Source organism: Phodopus roborovskii, unplaced genomic scaffold (genome assembly GCF_943737965.1).
Source record: "Phodopus roborovskii unplaced genomic scaffold, PHOROB, whole genome shotgun sequence".
NCBI classification, from domain to species: Eukaryota; Metazoa; Chordata; class Mammalia; order Rodentia; family Cricetidae; genus Phodopus; species Phodopus roborovskii.
The window spans coordinates 1,257,989-1,279,682 of NW_026126469.1; the positions used below are offsets into that span (position 1 = coordinate 1,257,989).

Sequence of the window (21,694 nt, forward strand, 5' to 3'; positions counted from 1 at the left end):
GGGCATTACCTTGAAAAGAAGAAGATGGGAAGATTAGAAGATAGTTTCAATTAAAGTCTTTTACATCAAAGTTGCATTTTGCAATTTCTAAAATAATTCCATGGCATTTTGGGTCTGGTACTCTGACGTAGATTCCAGAGATCTTTTTTTTTAGGGGGGGTAGTTGTTTTGCCTTTAAGATAAGTCATATTTTGCATACCAATCCTTGGTGCCTCTCCTTCACTATTTTCCACTCCTCCCACCATCTCCCCTTCATCCAATCTTCAGAGAAGGTGAGGCCTTCCATGAGGAGTCATCAAAGACTATCACATCATTTGGCATAGGACCAAGGCCCTCTGCTTTGTATCCAGGCTGAGCAAGATATTCCTCCATAGGGAATGGTCTCCAAAAGCCAGTTCATACAGTAGGAATATCAAAGTATCTCTTTCGTTGCTATTCCTCTGTGTCCTTCCCTAACTTGACGTTCTTTATTCCTCATGTTCACTTCCCCCCTCCGAATCTCCCATCCGTACTCTCCTACTACTCTTTCCATCCTGTGATACCTGTCCAGAAAATTATCCATTTTCTTTAGATTTTCTAATTTGTGGAGTCCAGATTTTTGATTCTCTGGATTTCCTCAATCTGTTGTTATGTCCTCCCTTTCATTTTTGATTTTTTAATTTGGCTGTTCTTTCTCTGTCTTTTGGTTAGTTTAGATGAAGGTTTTTCTGTCTTGTTGATTTTCCTGAAGAACCAACTCTTTGTTTCAGTGACTTTTTTGTATTGTTTTCTTTTATTGATTTCAACACCCAACTTTATTATTTCTTGTAGTTTACTCCACCTTGATGAGTTCGCTTCTATTTGTTGTAGAGCTTTCAAGTGTACTATTAAGTCACTAGTGTAAGCGTTCCCCAGTTTCTTTATGTGGGCATTTAGTGCTTGAACTTTCCTCTTAACACTGCTTTCAAAGTGCCCCGTACGCTTGGATATGTTGTGCAATCATTTTCATTGCAATGTAGGAAGTGTATATTTTCTTTATTTCTTCCTTGGCCGAACGGTGATTCATTTGAGCACTGTTCAATTTCCATGAGTTTGTATGTTTTCTGCAATTTGTGTTGTTGTTGAATTCTAACTTTCTGGTGATCTGATAAGATACAGATGTCTGTTAAACATAATTGATTTATAATCTCTGTTGGTTCCTTCATTTCTCTGTTAGTTTTCTGTCTGTTTGTGATGAGAGTGGTGAGAGTGGGGTGTTGAAGTCTCCCACTATAAGTGTGTGAGGTTTTGTGTGTGATTTGAGTTTTAGTGATATTTCTCTTACTAATGTGGATGGATGCCTTTGTATTTGGTGTATAGATGTTAAGAATTGAGACTTTGTACTGATGGATTTCTCCTGTGATGAATGTGAAATGACCTTCTTCATCTCTTTTGATTGGTTTTAGTTTGTAGTCTAATTTGTTAGATATTAGGATTGCTACACTAGCTGTTTCTTGGGTCCATTTGATTGGAAAATCTTTTCCCAACCCTTAACTCTGAGGTAACACCTGTCTTTCAAGTTGAGGTGTGTGTCTTGTGTGCAGCAGAAGGGTAGATTCTATCTTTGTATCCATTCTGTTAGCCTATGTCTCTTTATAGGGTAATTGAGACCGTTGATATCATGAGATATGAATGACCAGTGATTGTTATTATTTTTGGTTGTCGTGGTGGTTGTGGTATTATGTGTGTTTTTCCTTTTTTTTTTTTTTTTTTTTTTTTTTTTTTTTCATTTTGCTAGTGTGGGATTATCTATGGCCTATGTTTTTGTGTATGTGTAACTGACTTCCTTGGGTTGACATTTTCCTTCTAGTACTTTCTATAGACCTGGATTTGTGGATGTGCATTGTTTAAATCTTGTTTTGTCATGGAATAGCATGTTTTCTCCATCCATGGTGATTGAAAGCTTTTGTTGGGTACAGTAGTCTGGGCTGGCATCTGTGGTCTCTTAGTATCTGTAGAACATCTACTCAAGACCTTTTGGCTTTCAGGGTTTCCATTGAGAAATCAGGAGTAATTTTTGATAGGTCTGTTTTTATAATTTACTTGGCCCTTTTCCTTTGCTGCTCTTTGTTATGAGCACTTTCCCACCAGCCTGGTCCCAGAACAGCATCAGTCCCAACATAACACACACACACACACAGACTCTATTAGTTATAAAGCTGTTGGCCAATGTCTAGAGCTTCTTATTGGCTACCTCTGTCTTAAATATTAACCCATGATCACTAATATATGTGTTTCTACATGCTCTTATCTTATCGAGAACACCAGATTGGCATCCTTTCCTCATGAGATCTTATCACAGCTCTCTTTCTCCTACATCTCCCAGAATCCTCCTCGACTCCTAGTCCCACCTATCTTGCTTCCTATTGGCCAACAGTGTTTTATTCATTAACCAATAAGAGAAACGTATTTACAGAATGACATCTCCCATCAGCTCTCAATATTCTTTCTTTACTCAGTATGTCTAGTGCTTTGATTATTATGTATTGAAGGCACATTTATTTATTTATTTATTTATTTATTTATTTATTTATTTAGGTCCAGTCTATTTGGTCTTCTGTAAGCTTGTTGTACTTTCCTAGGCATATCTTTCTTTAGGTTGGGAAAGTTTTCTTCTATGATTTTGTTTTCTACACCTTTGAGCTAGACTGCTTCTATCCCTATTATTGTTAGGTGTGGTCTTTCCATGGTGTCCCATTTGCTGGATATTTTGTGTTAAGAATTTGTTGGACTCAACATTTTCTTTGGTCAATGAATCTATTTTTTTCTGTTGTGTCTACAAATACTGGGATTCTTTCTCTCTTCCATCTCTTGTATTGTTGGTGATACTTGCACCTGTAGATCTTGATCATTTACACAGATATTCCATTTGCAGCATTCCCTCAGTTTGTGTTTCTTTGTTGCCTCTATTTCAGTTTTCAAGTCTTGAATACTTTGAAGTGTTTCCTTTGCCTGTGTATGTTTTCTTGTCTTTCCTTGCTTTCTTTAAAGGATTTGATGAGTTCTTCCATTTTTTATCTTTTCCTCCATTTCTTCATTTTGTTTTTGTTTTTGTTTTTGTTTTTTTTTTTTTTGTTGCTGTTTGTTTGTTTGTCTTTTCTCCCATTTTTTAAAGGGACTTTCTCATTTCCTTTTTAAGGGCCTGTATCATCGTCATAAAGTTGTTTTTAAGGTCATTTTCTTCTGCTTCATCTGTGTTGGGATGACTGGTGATGCCATATTTCTCTTTATGTTGTTGAATGTATTCATACACTGTCATCTATCTATATCCTCCTTCAGTAGGTGCAGTTGGGGCCTGTGCTTTATAGGGTATCCCTATTCCTCCAGTTGGTGTAAGTGTGGCCTGTGGCTTTAAGTGGTCACTCTTCCTACAGTTGCAGGTGGGTCTATGCCTATGCTGGACAGTTCTGGGACTCTTTTAGGTATAGGCATGGCCAAGGCTCCAGTTGTCACATATGTCATGAGGGATGATTTGAGGTGTGGGAAGGCTGGTCCCAAGTCTCTGGGGCTTCAGTGGGAGGGGATGGGGTGCTGGACATGCCCTGGGTGATTCGGACCTAGCGAGTAGGGGACTCTAGCCAGGAACCCAGGCACTCATCTCCCCCAGTGGGTGTGATTGCAGAGATCTTTAAAACCGTGTTTGTAACAGAGTGACTTAGAACACAGGAAGAAATTAAAATATTTAAGTACTTGTGTCTTCTGGTTGTTATAACCTTGTTTCTTACATTTTATGCATGTGCATAAAATAATTTTCTATAGCTACATATTACCCAAGACAGAGTTGTTGAGTTTTACATAGTAAGATCCATTATAAATCTATTTCAATTGAGTATTTAGAAGTCCTTGATATAATTCAGAATGAATTAGATCTTACTATGTTTGGTAATGGAAGTAACAACTGTTTTAGATTTATATCAAGTCATAAAATGTCAGCTAGTGGAGAATATATTTGAGTGTTAATATTTTGGTCTTCAGAACAATTATCTATACTTGCCATATAAATTTTCTCTGTAGGTCTTTCGTCCTTATGCAAAGCACTGGCTTAGCCCTTTGCTACAACTGGCTGTTTCCCAGAACAACGGAGAAGGAATTCACTACATGGTGGTGGAAATAGTAGTCACTGTTCTCTCTTGGACAGGCTTGGCTACACCTACAGTAAGGAAAACTGCTTCTCTTATGTAGTAATATATCAGAGAGGGGGTGTCGGTTACATTAATATACTCTTGACATAATGTTGTTGTATTAGCTACAGTTGCACTGCTATAATGAACCTACAGTCCATTGTATCACAGCTTGCTTGTACTTCTTTTATTGACTTTGGTAATCCCTTTGGCCTTGCCTTTCTTAATAAACTGTTAGGTGTTCCTTTTGTATACTGCTCTTATTTGCTAGGAGATTGCAATTTAGGTGACAGAATTGTTAAGATTGTCTCCATATCTGAGAACATCTTCTGTGCTTCGGGTCCCTGGATTTGGGGGCACTAATGTGATAGTTTATTCACTATCACAGTGTTAACTTTTATCCATGAAATTGTTGAGAGTGACTACCAAGGAATTGCCATTGTACTACACTTAGAACAGATGGTGTGAACCCTAGTAGTTGGGTGTGGGAGAGCTTTGCCTATCCATTTGGAAACATGAACACGGATAGTATACAGAAGTGTATATAAGTTTATCATGTGCACCATCTTTCATATAGACTTGCATAGCTTCTTCATGTCTTTGTGTCTGGATGTTCCTGCTTTGTTTATTTCATAGTAAACCAAATCTACGTTTCTTGATATTGATGTGATAAAGCAGTTAGTAACCTGATCAATAGCATGAAAGAACTTGAGTATTTAATTAACTTAAGAGCCATCAGAAAGACCATCAGGAGAATGTGGAATTGCCAGTCATTGGCATAGCAACAGAATTGAAAAGGGAAGTGGTGAAATGAGCAGAAGCACTGGGATAGAGGACTTGGCAGGTATCAGGAGACAGTGTTGAGGGACCCAGAACAAAGGTCTCTTGCAGCTTCATTGATTCAGAGGTATAAAAAGGGCTAAGAGCCAAAGTGCAGTGGGTACTGGTAGAAACAAGTCTTACCAGTTTCCTCCCACCTTATATCAGGACTCAACAGGACCTGTCAGGGTCTCAGAGAGAGACTGGGAATGGATCTCTGGACAAATAATATGAAGAACATGGACAACTAGGACTTGAGCCCTACTTGTAGCTCCTCCCCTCAGGCCACACTGTATTGACTGTGCACACATCTGAGCAACCACAATTTCTCCCACCACCTACGTCAAGGAAGGGTATTGTCTGTAGTCAGCATTGAAAAACCACATAGGGTATAACCAGAAACTAGATTCCTTAATAAAATGTGTGGTTCCTTTTAGAATTGGGTATTTGGATTACTTGCAAGGCCTGGAATGATGGTGCATGCTTACAGTTCACTCCTTCAGAGATAGTGGTAGGAGAAGATTCAGTAGTTCAAGGGCAGCCTTAGCTATATAGTAAGTTTGAAGCTAGCCTGTGCTACATGGAAGCCTATTTCGAAACAACAACAAAATGGGGGTAGGCTGAGATTGTCTTCCAGAATGGAATGATATTTATCTTGAAAAATTTCAATATATTTTCAGGGGGTCCCTAAAGATGAAGTGTTGGCAAATCGATTGCTTCATTTTCTAATGAAGCATGTCTTCCATCCCAAAAGAGCCGTGTTTAGACACAACCTTGAAATTATTAAAACCCTTGTCGAATGCTGGAAGGAGTGTCTTTCTATCCCTTACAGGTACGTATTTGCTAGTTTCTACAGTATTGCTTAGAAAAAGATCAAAGCGTAGTAAGTTTTAAATGATAACTACATGAAGTATAATTAATGAATTAACAGGAATATAATTTAATAAAGGATTACCAAAAACAAAAATAATTTCAGTAATAATTTGAACTATAGTCCATTTACAAGGTAAATTTTGCTTTTGATAAAACCACAACTCCAGAGTTTGATACCAGAAGCATTGCTGGGTGCGCAGTGGCTCCCCAACCTGGTGTTCAGCCCTCCCATCACTTTGGCTCTACACTGGGCAATTGGAGTATACTGCCCTGCACTACCCCAACCCAGAGGTACCTCGTAGGCTTGAAGAGAGCTAAAATGTTAAAGTTACTACAAACTGACAGGATTGAGACAAATTATTAGGCTGGCAATGAACTAACAAGTGGGGGAAGTAGGGAAGGGCCTACTTCCTGTTTAGCTGAACATATGCTTTAGAAAATGCTTTGTCTTCCTGTTTCTTACTCATTATACATCTGTCCGTGTTTTCTCCCTTGTGCTGTGTTACAGGTTAATATTTGAAAAATTTTCCCATAAGGACCCTAATTCTAAAGACAATTCTGTAGGAATTCAGTTATTGGGCATTGTAATAGCTAATGACTTGCCTCCCTATGACCCAAAGTGTGACATAGCGAGTACCAAGTAAGTACCATACTTTCTACTTGATTCTTTCATGAAGTCTCTGGATTTGATGTTCAGATGTAGTATTGATACAGTTAAGGACCAGGCACAGATACTTGTACCTAAAATTATAAGGTTGGATTTATAGGCCATTTGGAAGAAGTGGAAGAGTGAAGGAGGAATGTAGGCTTTAAAAAAATTAATTAGGGCTAGCAAGATGGCTCAAAGATAAGGTGCTTGTGGCCAAGCCTGATAATTTGAGCTTGATCCCTGAGATGCACATGATGGAAGGAAAGTCTCCCAGGTAATTCCCTGACATCCACACACATGCTGTGGCATAAGCACACTAAAGATGTGTAATAGAAAATTTTAATTAGTGTAATTTCCTGTATATATCTGTAAACAGAAGTTGCTTAATATTTTCTTTGTGTGTGTGTATGTGTGAGTACACCTGCCCATGGATGTACATGCCGAGGCCAGAGGAAGACATCACTTGTCTTTTTTCGTTACTTTTGTTACCTTATTACCTTGAGACTTGGTCTTTCACTTAACCCAAAGCTTGCCATTTTATCTGTGTTGGATGGCTAGCCAGCTCCTGGGATATGCTTGTGATCATGCCCAGCTTGTATGGGTGCTCAGGTCCTTGTGTTAGTACAACAAATTTTATTACCCAGTGATCTTCCTCTCCTGCCCTCTTCCTTTTGAAATTGGCATTTTAAACATTGACTTTTGTAAGTACTCTGGACTCTGTGAGAGGATTTGAACTGTTTTGAGTATGAAGGGGGCTGCCCCTATACTGGCAGCTCTCTCCCTGGGCTCCAGCCTCAACTTATTCTGTCCTGATGGCAATCACATATTCACGATACAGCAGGTATGAAGTGTGGGGGAAAGAGGTTATAGAAGACATGACGAAAGGAACTGAATTTTTTTTTTTTTTTAAGTCAGGATCTCACTGTATAGCTCTGTATATCCTGGAATTTGTTCCATAGACCAGGCTGGGCTCAAACTCAAGAGTTCCTCCTGCCTCTGCCTCCCAAATTCTAGGATTAAACGTGTGTACAACCATGTCTGGCTTCTTGCCCTGCTCGTAAGGATTTTTGAAGTTGGTTCTATAGGCTCAGCCCTGCACTCTTGGGTCCCTCACCTCTATTGTGAAAGAGGTCAATTTCAATTCTGATTGATTCATATTGGCCTTTAGACCAGTTGCTCCTGCTATTCATGCTATAGCTAGTAGGAATTCAGAGCTAAGACATCCAGTAGTAGCTCAGCATAGATCTAAAACCTCTTGTTTTCAAATGTGAGTTTTTTTGAGCCTTGTTTTCGCACCAGTAGTTACCACAAAGAGTCTGTACAGGCCAAGAGTTGATGTGTCACTCCCTGCAAAGAGCATCACCATCTCTTTTTCAACATTTGTGTTGTGACAGGGAATCCTAGTCTTAAATACGTCCTCCTTTTCCTTTCTGCAGTTTTCTCTGGTATCCAGCAGAGGGCTTTATTCTTTTTACAGTCAGTGCTGTTTGGGATTGGACAGTAAACTTTCATGTTATGACACCAGAGCCCATAAATCTTTATTCATGCACATTTAAATCTATATTCAAGCAATTTGCATCAATTTTCTATTTATATTTTCTCAATTTGCCTATTTGACAGGAGGAGATTTGTTACTTTTTTGTGTGTCAAACATTCCAATGTTTGTTTTATGCTTGTTTTCTGTTTATTATAGATATTTTGAAGCTTTAGTAAATAACATGTCCTTTGTGAAGTATAAAGAGGTATATGCAGCTGCAGCAGAAGTTCTAGGACTTATTCTTCAACATATTACTGAGAAGAAACACGTGAGTGCTACACAGTGCCCTTGTGACTGTCATCACCCTGTATCCACCTGTGTTACCATACCACTGCTATGGTGGGCTGCTGTGTAGGGCTGAGGTATAAGTGACAGAAAGGACACTTGTCTGATATGCATGAACCCCTGCCTGCCCCAAGAGCACAAAAGCAAGCAGACAGTGGTGAGTTCCTACTGCTCTATTCAAGGTGGCTAGCTAGGCAGCCACTACCTCCAGGTTGGCCTCCTGGCTCACTTCTCACTGCCTGGCTGTTTCTTTTTTCTTTTTTTCATTTATTTTTTTCTTATTTTACATATTGATCCCAGTTCCCCTCCCTCCTTCTCTCCCTCCCTCTCACCCTCCCTCATATTCCCCCACCGTCCCAAAACATTCCCTCACCCCACTCAATATGTATGGTGGTGCCTTCCAGGAGTGGTCAAAACAATCTGTCAAGTCATTTGGAGTAGGGACTAGATCCTCCCTCTTGCCTCTAGGTTAAGGGAGTACCCCTCCATGGGGAATGTGCTCCCACAGTCCTTTTGTGCACCAGGGATACATCCTGGTTCCACTGTCAGAGTTCCCTTTGACTGCCCAGGCCTTCTAACTGAGACCCATGTTCAGGGGGTTTGAGTCGGTCCAATGCTGGATTCCCAATTATCAGTCTGGGGGACCAGTAGCTTCTCCTTGTTCAGGTCTGCTGCTGTTTCTGTGGGTTTCTGTAGCCTAGTCTTGACCCCTTTTCTTACCACTTCTCCCTCTCAGCACCTGGATTCTAGGAGTTTGGTTCAGTGTTTGGAGGTGGGTGTCTGCTTCTGTTTCTGTCAGCTACTAGATGTGGGCTCTGCAAAGGTGGATAAGTTAGTCATCAATCTCATTATCAGAGAAGGACATTTAAGGCAACCTTTCCACGGATGCTCAAATTGTTAGTTGTGGTCAGTCATGTAGGTCTCTGGACATTTCTCTAGAGTCAGTTTTCTCTTGAAACCTATAATGGCTCCCTCTTTTATGGTCTCTCTCTCTCTCTCTCTCTCTCTCATCTATACCTCCCCTGACTCAGTCTTCCTAGTTCCACCTGCTTTCCTCTTCTCCCCTTCTCTTTCTCCTAGCTTCTTCTCCACTCACTGCCCCCCCACTCCCAATATGCTTGTCTATTACCCCTACTGTGAAGGATATTGTATGAATCCCTTAGATTCCTCCTTGTATCCTAGTTTCTCTGACAGCGTGAATTGTAGGCTTGTGATCATTTGCTCTATGTCTAAAATTCATATATGAATGAGTACATACCATGTTCCACTTATTGTGACTGGGTTACCTCATTCAGGATGGTTTCTTCAAGTTCCATCATTGTTTTTGTTGTTGTTGTTTTGTTTTGTTTTTGTTTTTTGCTTTGTATTTTTTTTTTTTTTTTTTTTTTTTGCAGAGTAGTATTCCATTGTGTAAATTTGTCACATCTTCTTTATCCATTCTTACAGTTGAGGGTCATCTAGGTTGCTTCCAGGTTCTGGCTATTACAAATAATGCTGCTATAAACATAGTTGAACAGATGTCCTTGTTATATGAATGTGCATTTTTTGGGTATATGCCTAAGAGTGGAATTACTGGATCTTGAGGTAGACTGATTCCCATTTTCCTGAGGAACCAACATACGATTGCCAAAATGGCTGTACAAGTTTTCACTCCTACCAGCAGTGGAGGAGTGTTCTCCTTTCTCCACATCCTCTCCAACATAAGCTGTCATTGGTGTTTTTTTATTTGGGCCATTATGGTATCACAGAGTTGTTTTGATTTGCATTTCCCTGATGGCTAAAGATGTTGAACACTTTCTCAAATGTATTTTAGACATTTTGGAATCCTCTATTGAGAATTCTCTCCTTAGTTCTCTACCCCTGTTTTTAATGGGATGGGTGTTTTGGTAACTGCTTCTTGAGTTCTTTGTATATTTTGGAAATCAGACCTCTGTGGGATATGGGGTGGTGAATATTTTTCCCCATTTGGTGGGCTTCCATTTTGTCTTTTTCACAGAGTTCTTTGCCTTACAGAAGCTTTGGGATTTCTGGAGGTCCCATTTATTAATTGTTAATCTCAGTGCCTGTGCTATTCGTGTTATTTTCAGGAATTGGTCTTCTGTACCAATTCCTTTAAGGGTACCTCCCACTTTCTCTTCTAAGAGGTTCAGCGTGGCTGGATTCACGTTGAGGTTTTTGATCCATTTGGACTTAAGTTTTGTGTGTGGCGATAGATATGGATCTATGCGCAGTCTCTTATTGATCATCATTCAGTTATTCCCACACACTTTGTTGAAGATGCTTTCTTTTTTCCATTTATAATTTTAGCTTCTTCGTTAAAAATCAGCTTTCATAGGTGTTTGTGTTGATATCAAGGTTTTCAACTCAATTCCATTGGTTTACCTGTCTTTTTTTGTGGCAATACCAAGCTGTTTTCAGGACTATAGCTCCATAGTAGAGCCTGTAGTCAGGGATGATGATGCCTCTGGAAGTTCCTTTATTTTACGGGGTTCTTTTGGCTATCCTGGGTCTTTTGTTTTTCCATATAAAGTTGAGTATTTTTCTTTCCAGATCTGTAAAGAGTTTTGCTATCATTTTGATGTGGATTAAATTTGAATCTGTAGATTGGTTTTTCGCAAGATTGCTCTTTTTACTGTTTGATCCTACCTATCCAAAAGCATGGGAGATCTTTCCATTTTCTGGTATCTTCTTTGATTTCTTTCTTTAAAGATGCAAAGTTCTTGCTATATAGGCCTTTCACTTGTTTGGTTAGCATTACCCGACGGTATTTTATGTTGTTTGTGGCTATTGTAAAGGGTGATGTTTCTCTGATTTCTTTCTCTGCCTCTTTATCATCTATACATAATACGGCTACTGATTTTCTTTTTTCTTTTTGTTTTTTCTTCTTTGAGATATTCTTGTATCCTGCCACTTTGCTGAAGGTGTTCATCAGCTGTAGGAGCTCCAAGGTAGAGTTTTTTGGGTCGCTTTTGTAAACTATCATGTCATCTGCAAATAGTGACATTTCCTTCCCAATTTGTATCCCCTTGCCCTCCTTTTGTTTTCTGATTGCCCTAGCTAGAACTTCAAGTACAGTGTTGAAGACATGTGGAGAGAGCCTTGTCTTGTTCCTGATTTTAGAGGAATTGCATTGAGTTTCTCTCCTTTTAGTTTGATGTTGTCTGTTGACTTGCTGTATATTGCTTTTATTATATTTAGGTATGTTCCTGTTATCCCTGATCTCTCCAAGGCCTTTTTCTTGAAGTGGTGTTGGATTTTGTCAAAGGCTTTTTCAGCGTCTAGTGAGATGATCATGTCGGTTTTCTTTTTCAGTTTGTTTATATGGTGGATTACACGGATGGATTTTCGTATGTTGAACCATGCCTGCATCTCTGGGATTAAGTCTACTTGGTCATGGTAGATGATTTCTCTGATGCATTCTTGGATTCAATTTGCCAGTATTTTATTTTTTTTTAAAATTTATTTTATATAACAAAGTCCATTTAATGAAAACAAACATTTATAGACAATATTTGGGAATTTGGGCGTCGTTCTTTCCAAACTACTTCCTGCTGGTAAGGGGCGCTGTCATGGGGGATTCTAAGAAGATGCAGAAATCCTGGCTGCTTTGTCCAGCTGTTTTGAATGTAGGATCACCTCGTACTCTGTTTCAGGCGGTCTGGCTTGATCAAACCACATTAGTCTGGAAGGAATCCATAGCTTTTCATTTTCTGTGGAAACAAAAATAGAAATCCTTTTCCCCAGTAACTTGTCCTTGAACTTAAATTTTGGAGTCAAAGCATTTTTTTTTAATTTATCATTTTACATGTCGATTCCAGTTCCCCCTCCCTCCCTCCCTCCCTTCCTTCCTTCTTCCCTCCCTTTTACCCTCTCTGCCCTCTCACATGCACTCTAACCACCCTCCCATCCCATCCCCCCACCCCAATTCCCTATGTAGGGGAATGCCATCCAGTTGGGGTCATGTAGATCTGACAGGTCATGTGAAGTAGGGACTAGGGCTTCTCTCCTGTCTCTAGATTAAGATTTGCCAGTATTTTATTGAGTATTTTTGCATTAATGTTCATGAGGGATATTGGTCTGTAGTTTTCTTTCTTAGTTGTGTCTTGTGTGGCTTGGGTACCAAGGTAATTGCAGTCTGATAAAAGGAGTTTGACATTGTCCCTTCTATTTCTATTGTATGGAACAATTTGGGAGTATTGGTATTAGCTGTTTGAATTTCTGGTAGAATTCTGCACTGAAGCCATCTGGCCCTGGGCTTGTTTTGGTTAGGAGGCTTTTGATTACTGCTTCTTTATCATTAGGGGTTATAGGTCTTTTTAAATAGTCTTTTGGTTCTTGATTTAATTTTGGTAATTGATACCTATCCAGAAATTGTTCATTTTCCTTGAATTTTCTAATTTTGTGGAGTATTGGTTTTCAAAGTATGACCTGAAGAGTCTCTGGATTTCTTCTGTGTCAGTTGTTAATTTGCATGTTGTCTCTCTGACTTTTGGTTAGTTTGGATAAAGGTTTGTCGTTCTCGTTGATTTTTTTCGTAGAACCAACTCTTTGTTACAATGATTCTTTGTACTGTTTTTATAGTTTCTACTTTATTAATTTCAGCTCTCAAGGTGATTTTTTTCTTGTAGTCTATTCCTCCAGGGTGAGTTTGCTTCATTTTGTTCTAGAGTGTTAATTCTCTAATGTGACTTTTCTCCAGTTTCTTTAACTGGGTGCTTTTTGCTATGAACTTTCCTTTTAGTACTGCTTTCAAAGTGTCCTCTAAGTTTGAGTGTGTGGTGTCTTCATTCTCATTGAATTATAGGAAGTCTTTCTATTTCTTCCTCGACCCAGAAATGGTGCAATTACACATTGTTCAGTTTCCATGGGTAGGGTTTTTGCTGTCTGTGTTGTTGAATTCTAACTTTAAAGAGTGGTGGTCTGATACAGGGGCTTATTCCAATTTTTTGTACCTATTGAGGTTTTCTATATTTCCAAGTATGTGTCGCTGAAAAGAAGGTATATTGTTTTGTGTTTGGATGGAATGTTCTATAAATGTTTGTTAAACCCAACTGGGTGGTAACTTCTGTTAGTTTCTTTGTTAAGTTTCTGTCTGGTGGACCTGTCTAGTGTTGAGTGGGATTTTGAAATTTATCAGTATAATTGTGTAAGGTGTTATATGTGATTTGAGTTTTAGTAATGTTTCTATGGGTGCCTTTGTATTTGGGGCATAAATGTTCAGAACTGAGACTTCATCATGATAGAGTTCTCCTGTGATGAATAAGAAATGATCTTCTTTATCTGCTGTTTTAAAGCTATCTTGGGGCCTGGTGGGTTCCTACTAATGACAGTGATTTGCCATCTTCCAAAATCTTATAAAAGCCAGTAGTCCAGTTGTTCATAGGTAAAGTGTGGCACTCTGAACCATTCCTTGACTTCTTGTTTGTTAGCAGGGCTTGTCTTATGTAGGTAGGCCCAGTGCAGATAACAATTGCAATGGTTATAGTAAGTCTAGGGAATGGCATTTCCTAGCCTTTCACCTTATCTTCCTGCTCTTATATACTTCCTATAACCCTTTTATAATCTTCCCCGAACCTTAGAAAGAAGTTGTATAAGCGACTTATTTAGATCTGGGTCTACATCCATTGCTTATTTGCTGCACATTGTGAAGCCATGTCTCAGCACTCACTGCTGTTCATTGTAAAATTAAGAAAGTTTACCTGAGAATAATTTTGTTAGGACATAATTGTGATGTCCTTGAATGTTAGGTTTGAATGTGTGATGTTCTTATCTTTACCACATATCAGCAAGTCACAGTGGAGTCCTAGCTTTATTTTCTCAATACTCAGATTTTTCCTTAGTACATACTTCTTCTTGCATTATTTTATAACTGAAATTTAGTATCGATTTAATGTACGAATCTGAAAAATAAAATGGGACCTAAGTAGATTGGCTCCTGTTCTTTCCACCAAGCCACTTTCAGCACCTCCATGCTGGTGCTTACCCTGAGTAGCTTGTCCTGTCTTCTGTTTGCCTGATCTGTTCTTTCTTTACTTGCTAAACTGGCCATTTCATCCTGTTACCAGATTAAATACTTTTAATGAAAAGATTCATTTTAGGCCAGGTAGCATTCCACCCTGATCTGTAATCTCAGCCCTCACAGATACACCATATGTATTAGCTGTGAAATAATTAAAATGTTCCACATGAGTTTTAAAATCATGGAAATTTGTGATTAAGTTTTTTAATTTTTAAGTAGTCTCAATTAGCAGTAAGTTTGTGTTGAAAAATTATCCATTTAGCCTTCGTGCCTTTAAACAGTAGTATTGATCTTCCATATTTGTGAGGAAACACAACTGAAATGAGTATTTTCATGACTCCAATAAGGCTTCCTTGAGTACATCATCCATATTGAGTACTTACTTCTGAAGACTTACATATTGGTTCTAGGCCCTAGAAACACAGCAGGAAACAGGTAGGCCACATCTCTGCTCTGAGAGAGCTAGGATTTGGGGGAAGAAACCAACATTATACAAATGAATATTTAAAAGTAGTAATGAATGATAAAAAAGAAAGTGTGATCTATACAGGAAGACCATGATAGTATCTGTTGAGTTTAGTTGCTAGCATTCAATATGAGTATTAGACCTAGGTACCTAACATAAAATGTATGTTGAATGTATTTGATAACATTAAACTAAAACTTCTCAAGAGGACTTACTTTTAATGTTTCTATGTCAGAAGGAAACATGGTGCCCAAGGTGTGGCCTTGCTCACTCACTCTTACAGTCAAGGCCTGTGAACCCTATGACTGTCCAATGGCTAATGCAAGCCAGTGACCATTCCCAGCACTCAGTTTCATGACTTGAGTTTGAACCAATGTGAAGGTCATAATGTTGAGCATCTTTCTTGGGATAACTTAAAAAATTAAAATAAATTTAGGATTCAACACAACATAATCTACTTTATATTTAAAAAGAAACTTAATTTTTCAGGTGATAGCAAAGTCAATATGTGAACTGGTGGTAAAACAACTAAAGCAACATCAAAATACCATGGAAGACAAATTTATTGTATGCTTAAACAAAGTAGTGAAGGGTTTCCCTCCTCTTGCTGACAGGTAAGGGACAACAGCAGGAGGTATGACATATGGGTAGGTGGTGAGGGAGTTTGTCGGGACATCTTCTCACGAACCCTCTCACTTACCAGTTTCTTGAATGCTGTGTTCTTTCTGTTGCCAAAATTTCATGGAGTGATGAAGACACTTTGCCTGGAAGTTGTGCTTTGTCGTGCAGAGACAACTGCAGGCCTGTACTTGCAGTTAAAGAGTAAGGACTTTCTCCAAGTCATGAGACATAGGTAAGTTGACATCAGGCCTCACTGCCTAGGATACAGCCAGATCAGAAAATGTTCACTTGCCCATGTGTCTTTAACTAGGAGTCACTTGTGTTCAAGAGAAGCATATTTATATAGTGAGATTTCAACCTAAGAGGTAAAGTATAGAAGTATAGAAGTAAAATGTGAGCCTATCACAGCTCTCTTTCTGGAGTCTCAGGTAGCCACATCCAGTCTCAACCTTGTGTATTTCTCCTACAAATGAAGAACACTACTGTATTGTAGTGCCTCAGGCTCTCTTTGGATTTGTGCAGAGCTTTCAATTCTATATTTTGAAAGACAAGAGCCACCTTATGTTAAAATTGTTCATGTCTTTTCGAAGTTGCAATGGAGTAGTAGGTATTTTAAGATGAAGGTAATTTTAAGATAAAGCAGTTGGTCTCTTATTTCTCTGTCCTGTTTACATTCATGACCTGTATGTATGTACTTTCACAGTGAGAAAATACTCGTAAGTGTGTAATGATAACAATGATTAAATGTTCTTGTATTCTGTTCTATTTCAGTACATATTCAAAGCTGACTTCTTTAAGGAACATGAGACCCTCAGATAAGGAAAAATACTCTCTCATTTAGGACTTAGGGTGCACTTAGATTACTATCTGCCATAACTAGGTAGTACCTTAAATTGTTTTTTAACTAAATCCTTCATATTTTTAGCTTATTTTGTCTGCCACCATCTGTTTCTTTAAATGAACTTTATTTTGGAATAAGCTTATAGTTATAGTTAAAGATACTATACAGGAATTCATTCTGTAGACTAAGCTGGCCTGGAACTCCTAAGTGCTGGGATTAAAGGTGTTAGGAACTAGTAGCCAGCTGCCCCCTGCCCCCCCCCCCTCCAACGATGGGCGGGATGCTCATGGCAGTGTCATCTACATCAGCCTTACCTGGCAGCTCAAGCTTTACCTGGCTGCCAGAAGACTCAGTTACGCATGCACAAGCCCCCCTTTTAAAGCAAGCACACCAAGCATGCCTCTCTCTCTTGTCTCTCTTGCCCTCTCTTGCCCCCTCTTGCTCTCTCTTGCTCCCTCTCTTTCCCCCTCTTGCCCCCTCTTGCTCTCTCTCTCTCTCTCTCTCTCTCTCTCTCTCTCTCTCTCTCTCTCTCTCTCTCTCTCTCTCTCTCTCTCTCTCTCTCTCTCTCTCTCCTGCTTTCGATTGGCCACCAGCTACCCCCTCTTTCTCTCCCTTCTCTCAATAAACTCCACATGGGTGCTGAGTCTCATGTTTGTGTTTCTTAGGCATTAGCTGCGCAGCACAAGAACAACAAAAGGCATGTGGCATCCAACTTCTCTTTTTTACATGATCATGGTTATAGTTGGGTTTTCCCCCTTTGGCTCTTTACTCTTTGGGGGAGCCCGCCACCCAGCTCCCAAATAAATTAAATACACAGAGGCTTATTCTTTCTTATGAATGCCTGACCTTATCTTGGCTTATTTCTATCTACCTTTTCTTAATTTAAATTATCCCATGTACCTTTTACCTCTAGGCTTTCATCTTTTTCTACTACATTTTCCTTCCTTCCTTTCTTCCTTCTTTCTTTCCTTTCTTCCTCTGTTGCTGGTTGTGTAGCTGGGTGGCTGATCCCCTCTCCTCCTTTTTCTTGCTCCCTGAGCTTCTCTTCCCAGATTTCTCCTCCTATTCTTTTTCTCTGCCTACCAACCCCCCCCCCCCATTCTTTCTCCTGCCTTGCTTGCTATTGGCTGTTAAGCTCTCTATTAAATTAATCATGTGTTTTAGACAGGCAAAGTAACACATCTTCACAGAGGTAAACAAATGCAACATATAAAAATGCAACACATCTTTGCATCATTAAAACAAATGCTCCACAGCATAAGCAAATATAACCATCTTTAATTAGTATTTTATAACACATAGTAATCACAATCTTGATTGCTATAACTAAGAAATTAATGTTACTATCAAATAAACTAGACTGCCTTTCTTTTTTCAGTTCTTAAAAATTCTGTAGGCTTAAGCCATGGATTGTGTGTGTGTGTGTGTGTTTTGAATGATTGTTTCAAGCTTTCCATTCATTATTAATCACTTCATGATTTTTCTGTTTTATTCTTCCTTGGTACCTGGAACTCACCAGTTCCTTTCTGGTTGACTGTTTTGGTAGGAGTATTCCATTGTAAATGGTAGTCTTTTATGATTTCTTTTTAGAAATAATTTTTTAATTTATTCTTTGACAGTTTTACATACATCTGCATATTACATATAATGTCTTTTGATAAGAATCATTCCCAGTTCTCTGCTATCCCCTTCCCACTGCCATTAGAAACTTTTTCCCCAACACTTCTCGCTACTCAGACTTTCTTCCCTCCCCACCAATAGTCCATAGAGTTTCACTTGTATGTTCATGGATATAGGGTTATTTACTGGGTCATGGGTACATCACTAATGGCTACCCCCAGTAACTATTAATTACCAATGGCTTCTCAGCTGGGGGTAGAACGTCATGAGCTCCTATCACATGCCAGTCCTAGAATGTTAATAGGCCCAGTCTTGCCCAAGTACCTTTAGTAAGTGCATGTGTGCAGTGGCCTGCTCATGTATTGAATACAGCATTTCACATATTCTTCCCTACCCTTAGGATCTTAACATTCATTAACTCTTGATCAGTGATGCTCCCTGAGACTTGGGGGCTAGGTGTTTAGAATAGATTAATCATTAGTTACTTCTCAGTACATTGACCATTTGTGAATCTGTATTAACCATTATCCGCTTACAAAAAAACTTTTCTGGCCAAGGTTGAGAGCATCACTAATCTATGGATGAGAACATAAATATTTAGGTGTATATTATTTAGCAAAACAACAGTAGTAAGTTAACCCCCTTAGGGCCTATGATCTCTGTAGCTGTGAGCTTTTGATGAAGTTTATAGTATAGGCTTGGATTCCTTTTTATGGAGCAGGCCTCAACTAATTATAAGGCAGTTGGTAACCCCCATAGCATTCATTACCACCATTGTACTGGTGGGTACATCTTGCCTTGCATGAGGGGTTTAGGACCAGTGATAATTTATCTCTTCGGTGGCTCCGATAGCATAGCACCTTCCAGAACTATGAAAGCTATTCAACAGAGAGGAAGTTTTCAGGTCAGTTCCAGTTTGATTTCTCTATGTCCTGCAATAAAAGTGTATCATGCTTCAGTAATAAGATGTATCATGCTTCAGTAATAAGGTCTTACCATCTAGTTCAAGTGGGCAACTAAGTATACTAGCAACAACCTGCATTGTTTTAAGGTTCTCTGGTGCTTCCTTGACCATCAGTGCATAGGGAGGGAGGTGGCTTATGCCTGGCATTTGCATTTTCATTTAATAACCCATAGCTTGTGTCAGCAGTATTGTCCACTCATGAAGGGTACCTCTGTTTAAACTCCTTTAAAAAAAAAAAAAAAAGAAAAAGAAATCTACTTTTTAATTAGCTTTCAAAGTAATGGATTTCCATAAGGCTTTCTGTGTCTTTTTTGTTATGGGTTACCATCTCCAAAACTCTCCCTTCTGTCCCACCTTTTCATCCTATCCCTTCTTAAACCTTTCCACCTCTTACAGTTTCCCTACTTCTTTTTTTCCCATATTTTTTTAACCCATGTTCCATCTACTTTTTGTATCACAAGTGTTTTTTTCTGTCTACTCCCCACTTAAGGCCTCTTCCTTTCTCCCATCTAATGGGTTCTTTCTAGCTTCCTGACCTCTATAGACACTAAAAATTTAATACATAAATCCACAGTTTTGAAGCTAGAATACATTTTTAGAGAACATGCAGCAGTTGTCTCTCTGGGACTGGATTACCTCAGATTAATACTTAGCATTTTCCTGAAACTTTCATGATTTCATTTTTCTTTATAACTGAAATAAATTGTATTGTGTATGTGTATATATGTGTCACATTTTCATTATTCTTTCACTAGTAGACTGCTCTGAATTATAACAAGTTTGACACTTTAGGATAAGAAGAAAATATTAGTTATAGTATTATAAACATCACTACATTTATATTACCAAAACTCTCCTTTATTATAGAGATGATGAAAGACAAAAGGTGTGTTTGGATATAGTTTATAAGATGATGGCAGAATTGAAACCAGTAGAACTTCGAGAACTTCTGAATCCTGTTGTGGAATTTGTTTCCCATCCTTCTCCAATGTGTAGAGAACAAATGTATAATATTCTTATGTGGATTCATGACAATTACAGGTTAGCTTTCATTCTGTTTTATATCACCTTTAAAAAAAAATCTATGTTTGGTGTTCATGTGTGTGCATTACAAACATGCCTCTGCACACACAGAGATCAGAGGACAATCTCAGGTTTTGGTACTCCCCTTCCACTTGTTTCAGGCATGGTCTTTTTGTTTTGTACATGTCACTGTGTACAGCAGGCTAAAGAGACTCTGGGCTTACAGTTGTGCACTACTTTACCCAGCTTTGCATGGTTGCTGGGGATTTGAACTCATTCCATATGGTTTCACATATGGTAGGTTTACCTACCAAATCATCTCCCCAGACCTTTTTTAAAGAGCGTGTGTTCCCCTTTGTGATTTGGAACATTAAAAAGCATTTTTAGCAATATGACTAATAACTGAAGAAAGTTTATTTCAATATACTGAATTATCCTTTTTTTTTTTTGCTGTTATTTCCTGAATATATAGGAAATAGAAAGTGAAATTATCAGTTGAGTTAGAAATATATGAGTCAAGGATGGAGAGATAAGAATTCTTGCTGCTTTTCCAGAGTTTGGTTCCAATTACCCATGACAGGTGGCTCCCACAACTTCCTGTAAATCTAGCTCTAGGGTACCCAATGCCATCTTCTAGTCTCTACAGGCATTGCATGCATGTGTACACAAAGTAAATCTTTTTTTTTTCTTTTTTTCTTTTTCTTTCTTTCTTTCTTTCTTTTTTAAGTATATTAATGTTCTGCCTCCTGAGAGCTGGGATTAAAGGCATGTGTTACTACCACCTAGTAAACCATTTAAAAGAAACTTCTTCCAAGTAATGTCATCCCTCAGGTACCAGCACAGGTGACATGACTCAGAGCATAGAAAGGTCTATCCTGATCTTACATCCTTAGTAAACTCTGTTGAATTGCCTTGGGCATGGGTCTCATGGAAAACATACCTTTGCTTTAATCCAGACTGTGTGGTTGGAGTAGCAGAATACTGATGTTTTGTTATTTTTCCAATCAGAGATCCAGAAAGTCAAATGGATCAAGACTCCCAGGAAATATTTAAACTGGCAAAAGATGTGCTGATTCAAGGACTGGTTGATGAGAACCCTGGACTCCAGTATGTGCTCCTTTTCTTGAATATATTAGACGAGGATTATTCCTTTCTAGACTAGCTTAAAGTACATACTGTGATACCATCTTTCTCTCTGCTTCCTGCATTTTTCTTTTTTTTTTTAAATTTAGTTATTTATTTAATATAACCAAGTCCATTTAATGAAAACAAACATTTATAGACAATATTTGGGAATTTGGGCATTGTTCTTTCCAAACTACTTCCTGCTGGTAAGAGGTGCTGTCATGGGGGATTCTAAGAAGATGCAGAAATCCTGGCTGTAGTCTGTAAGGCTGCTTTGTCCAGCTGTTTTGAATGTAGGATCACCTCGTACTCTGTTTCAGGCGGTCTGGCTTGATCAAACCACATTAGTCTGTGGAAACAAAAATAGAAATCCTTTTCCCCAGTAACTTGTCCTTGAACTTAAATTTTGGAGTCAAAGCATTTTTTTTATTTAATTTATTATTTTATATGTCGATCCCACTTCCCTCTCCCTCCCTCCCTCCCTCCCTCCCTCTCTTTTACCCTCTCTGCCCTCTCATATACACCCTAGCCACCCTCCCCTCCCATCCCCCCACCCCAATTCCACATGTAGGGGAATGCCATCCAGTCGGGGTCATGTAGATCTGACAGGTCATGTGAAGTAGGGACTAGGGCTTTTCTCCTGTCTCTAGATTAAGGCAGTTATCCCTCCATGGGGGATGTGTTCACAAGGTCCTTTTGTGCACCAGGGATAC

At 38.8% G+C, this 21,694-nt stretch overlaps 1 protein-coding gene across 1 annotated transcript in view; it reads left to right on the top strand.

The window, feature by feature from the left end:
* Prkdc (protein kinase, DNA-activated, catalytic subunit) overlaps positions 1 to 21,694 on the top strand; it is a 204,977-nt gene that overhangs the window by 119,201 nt on the left and 64,082 nt on the right. Inside the window, 8 exon segments of the mRNA XM_051190977.1 lie at positions 4,033 to 4,173; positions 5,639 to 5,790; positions 6,340 to 6,471; positions 8,174 to 8,285; positions 15,277 to 15,401; positions 15,491 to 15,640; positions 19,701 to 19,874; positions 20,865 to 20,963. Coding sequence (XP_051046934.1) covers positions 4,033 to 4,173; positions 5,639 to 5,790; positions 6,340 to 6,471; positions 8,174 to 8,285; positions 15,277 to 15,401; positions 15,491 to 15,640; positions 19,701 to 19,874; positions 20,865 to 20,963 — 1,085 coding nt within the window.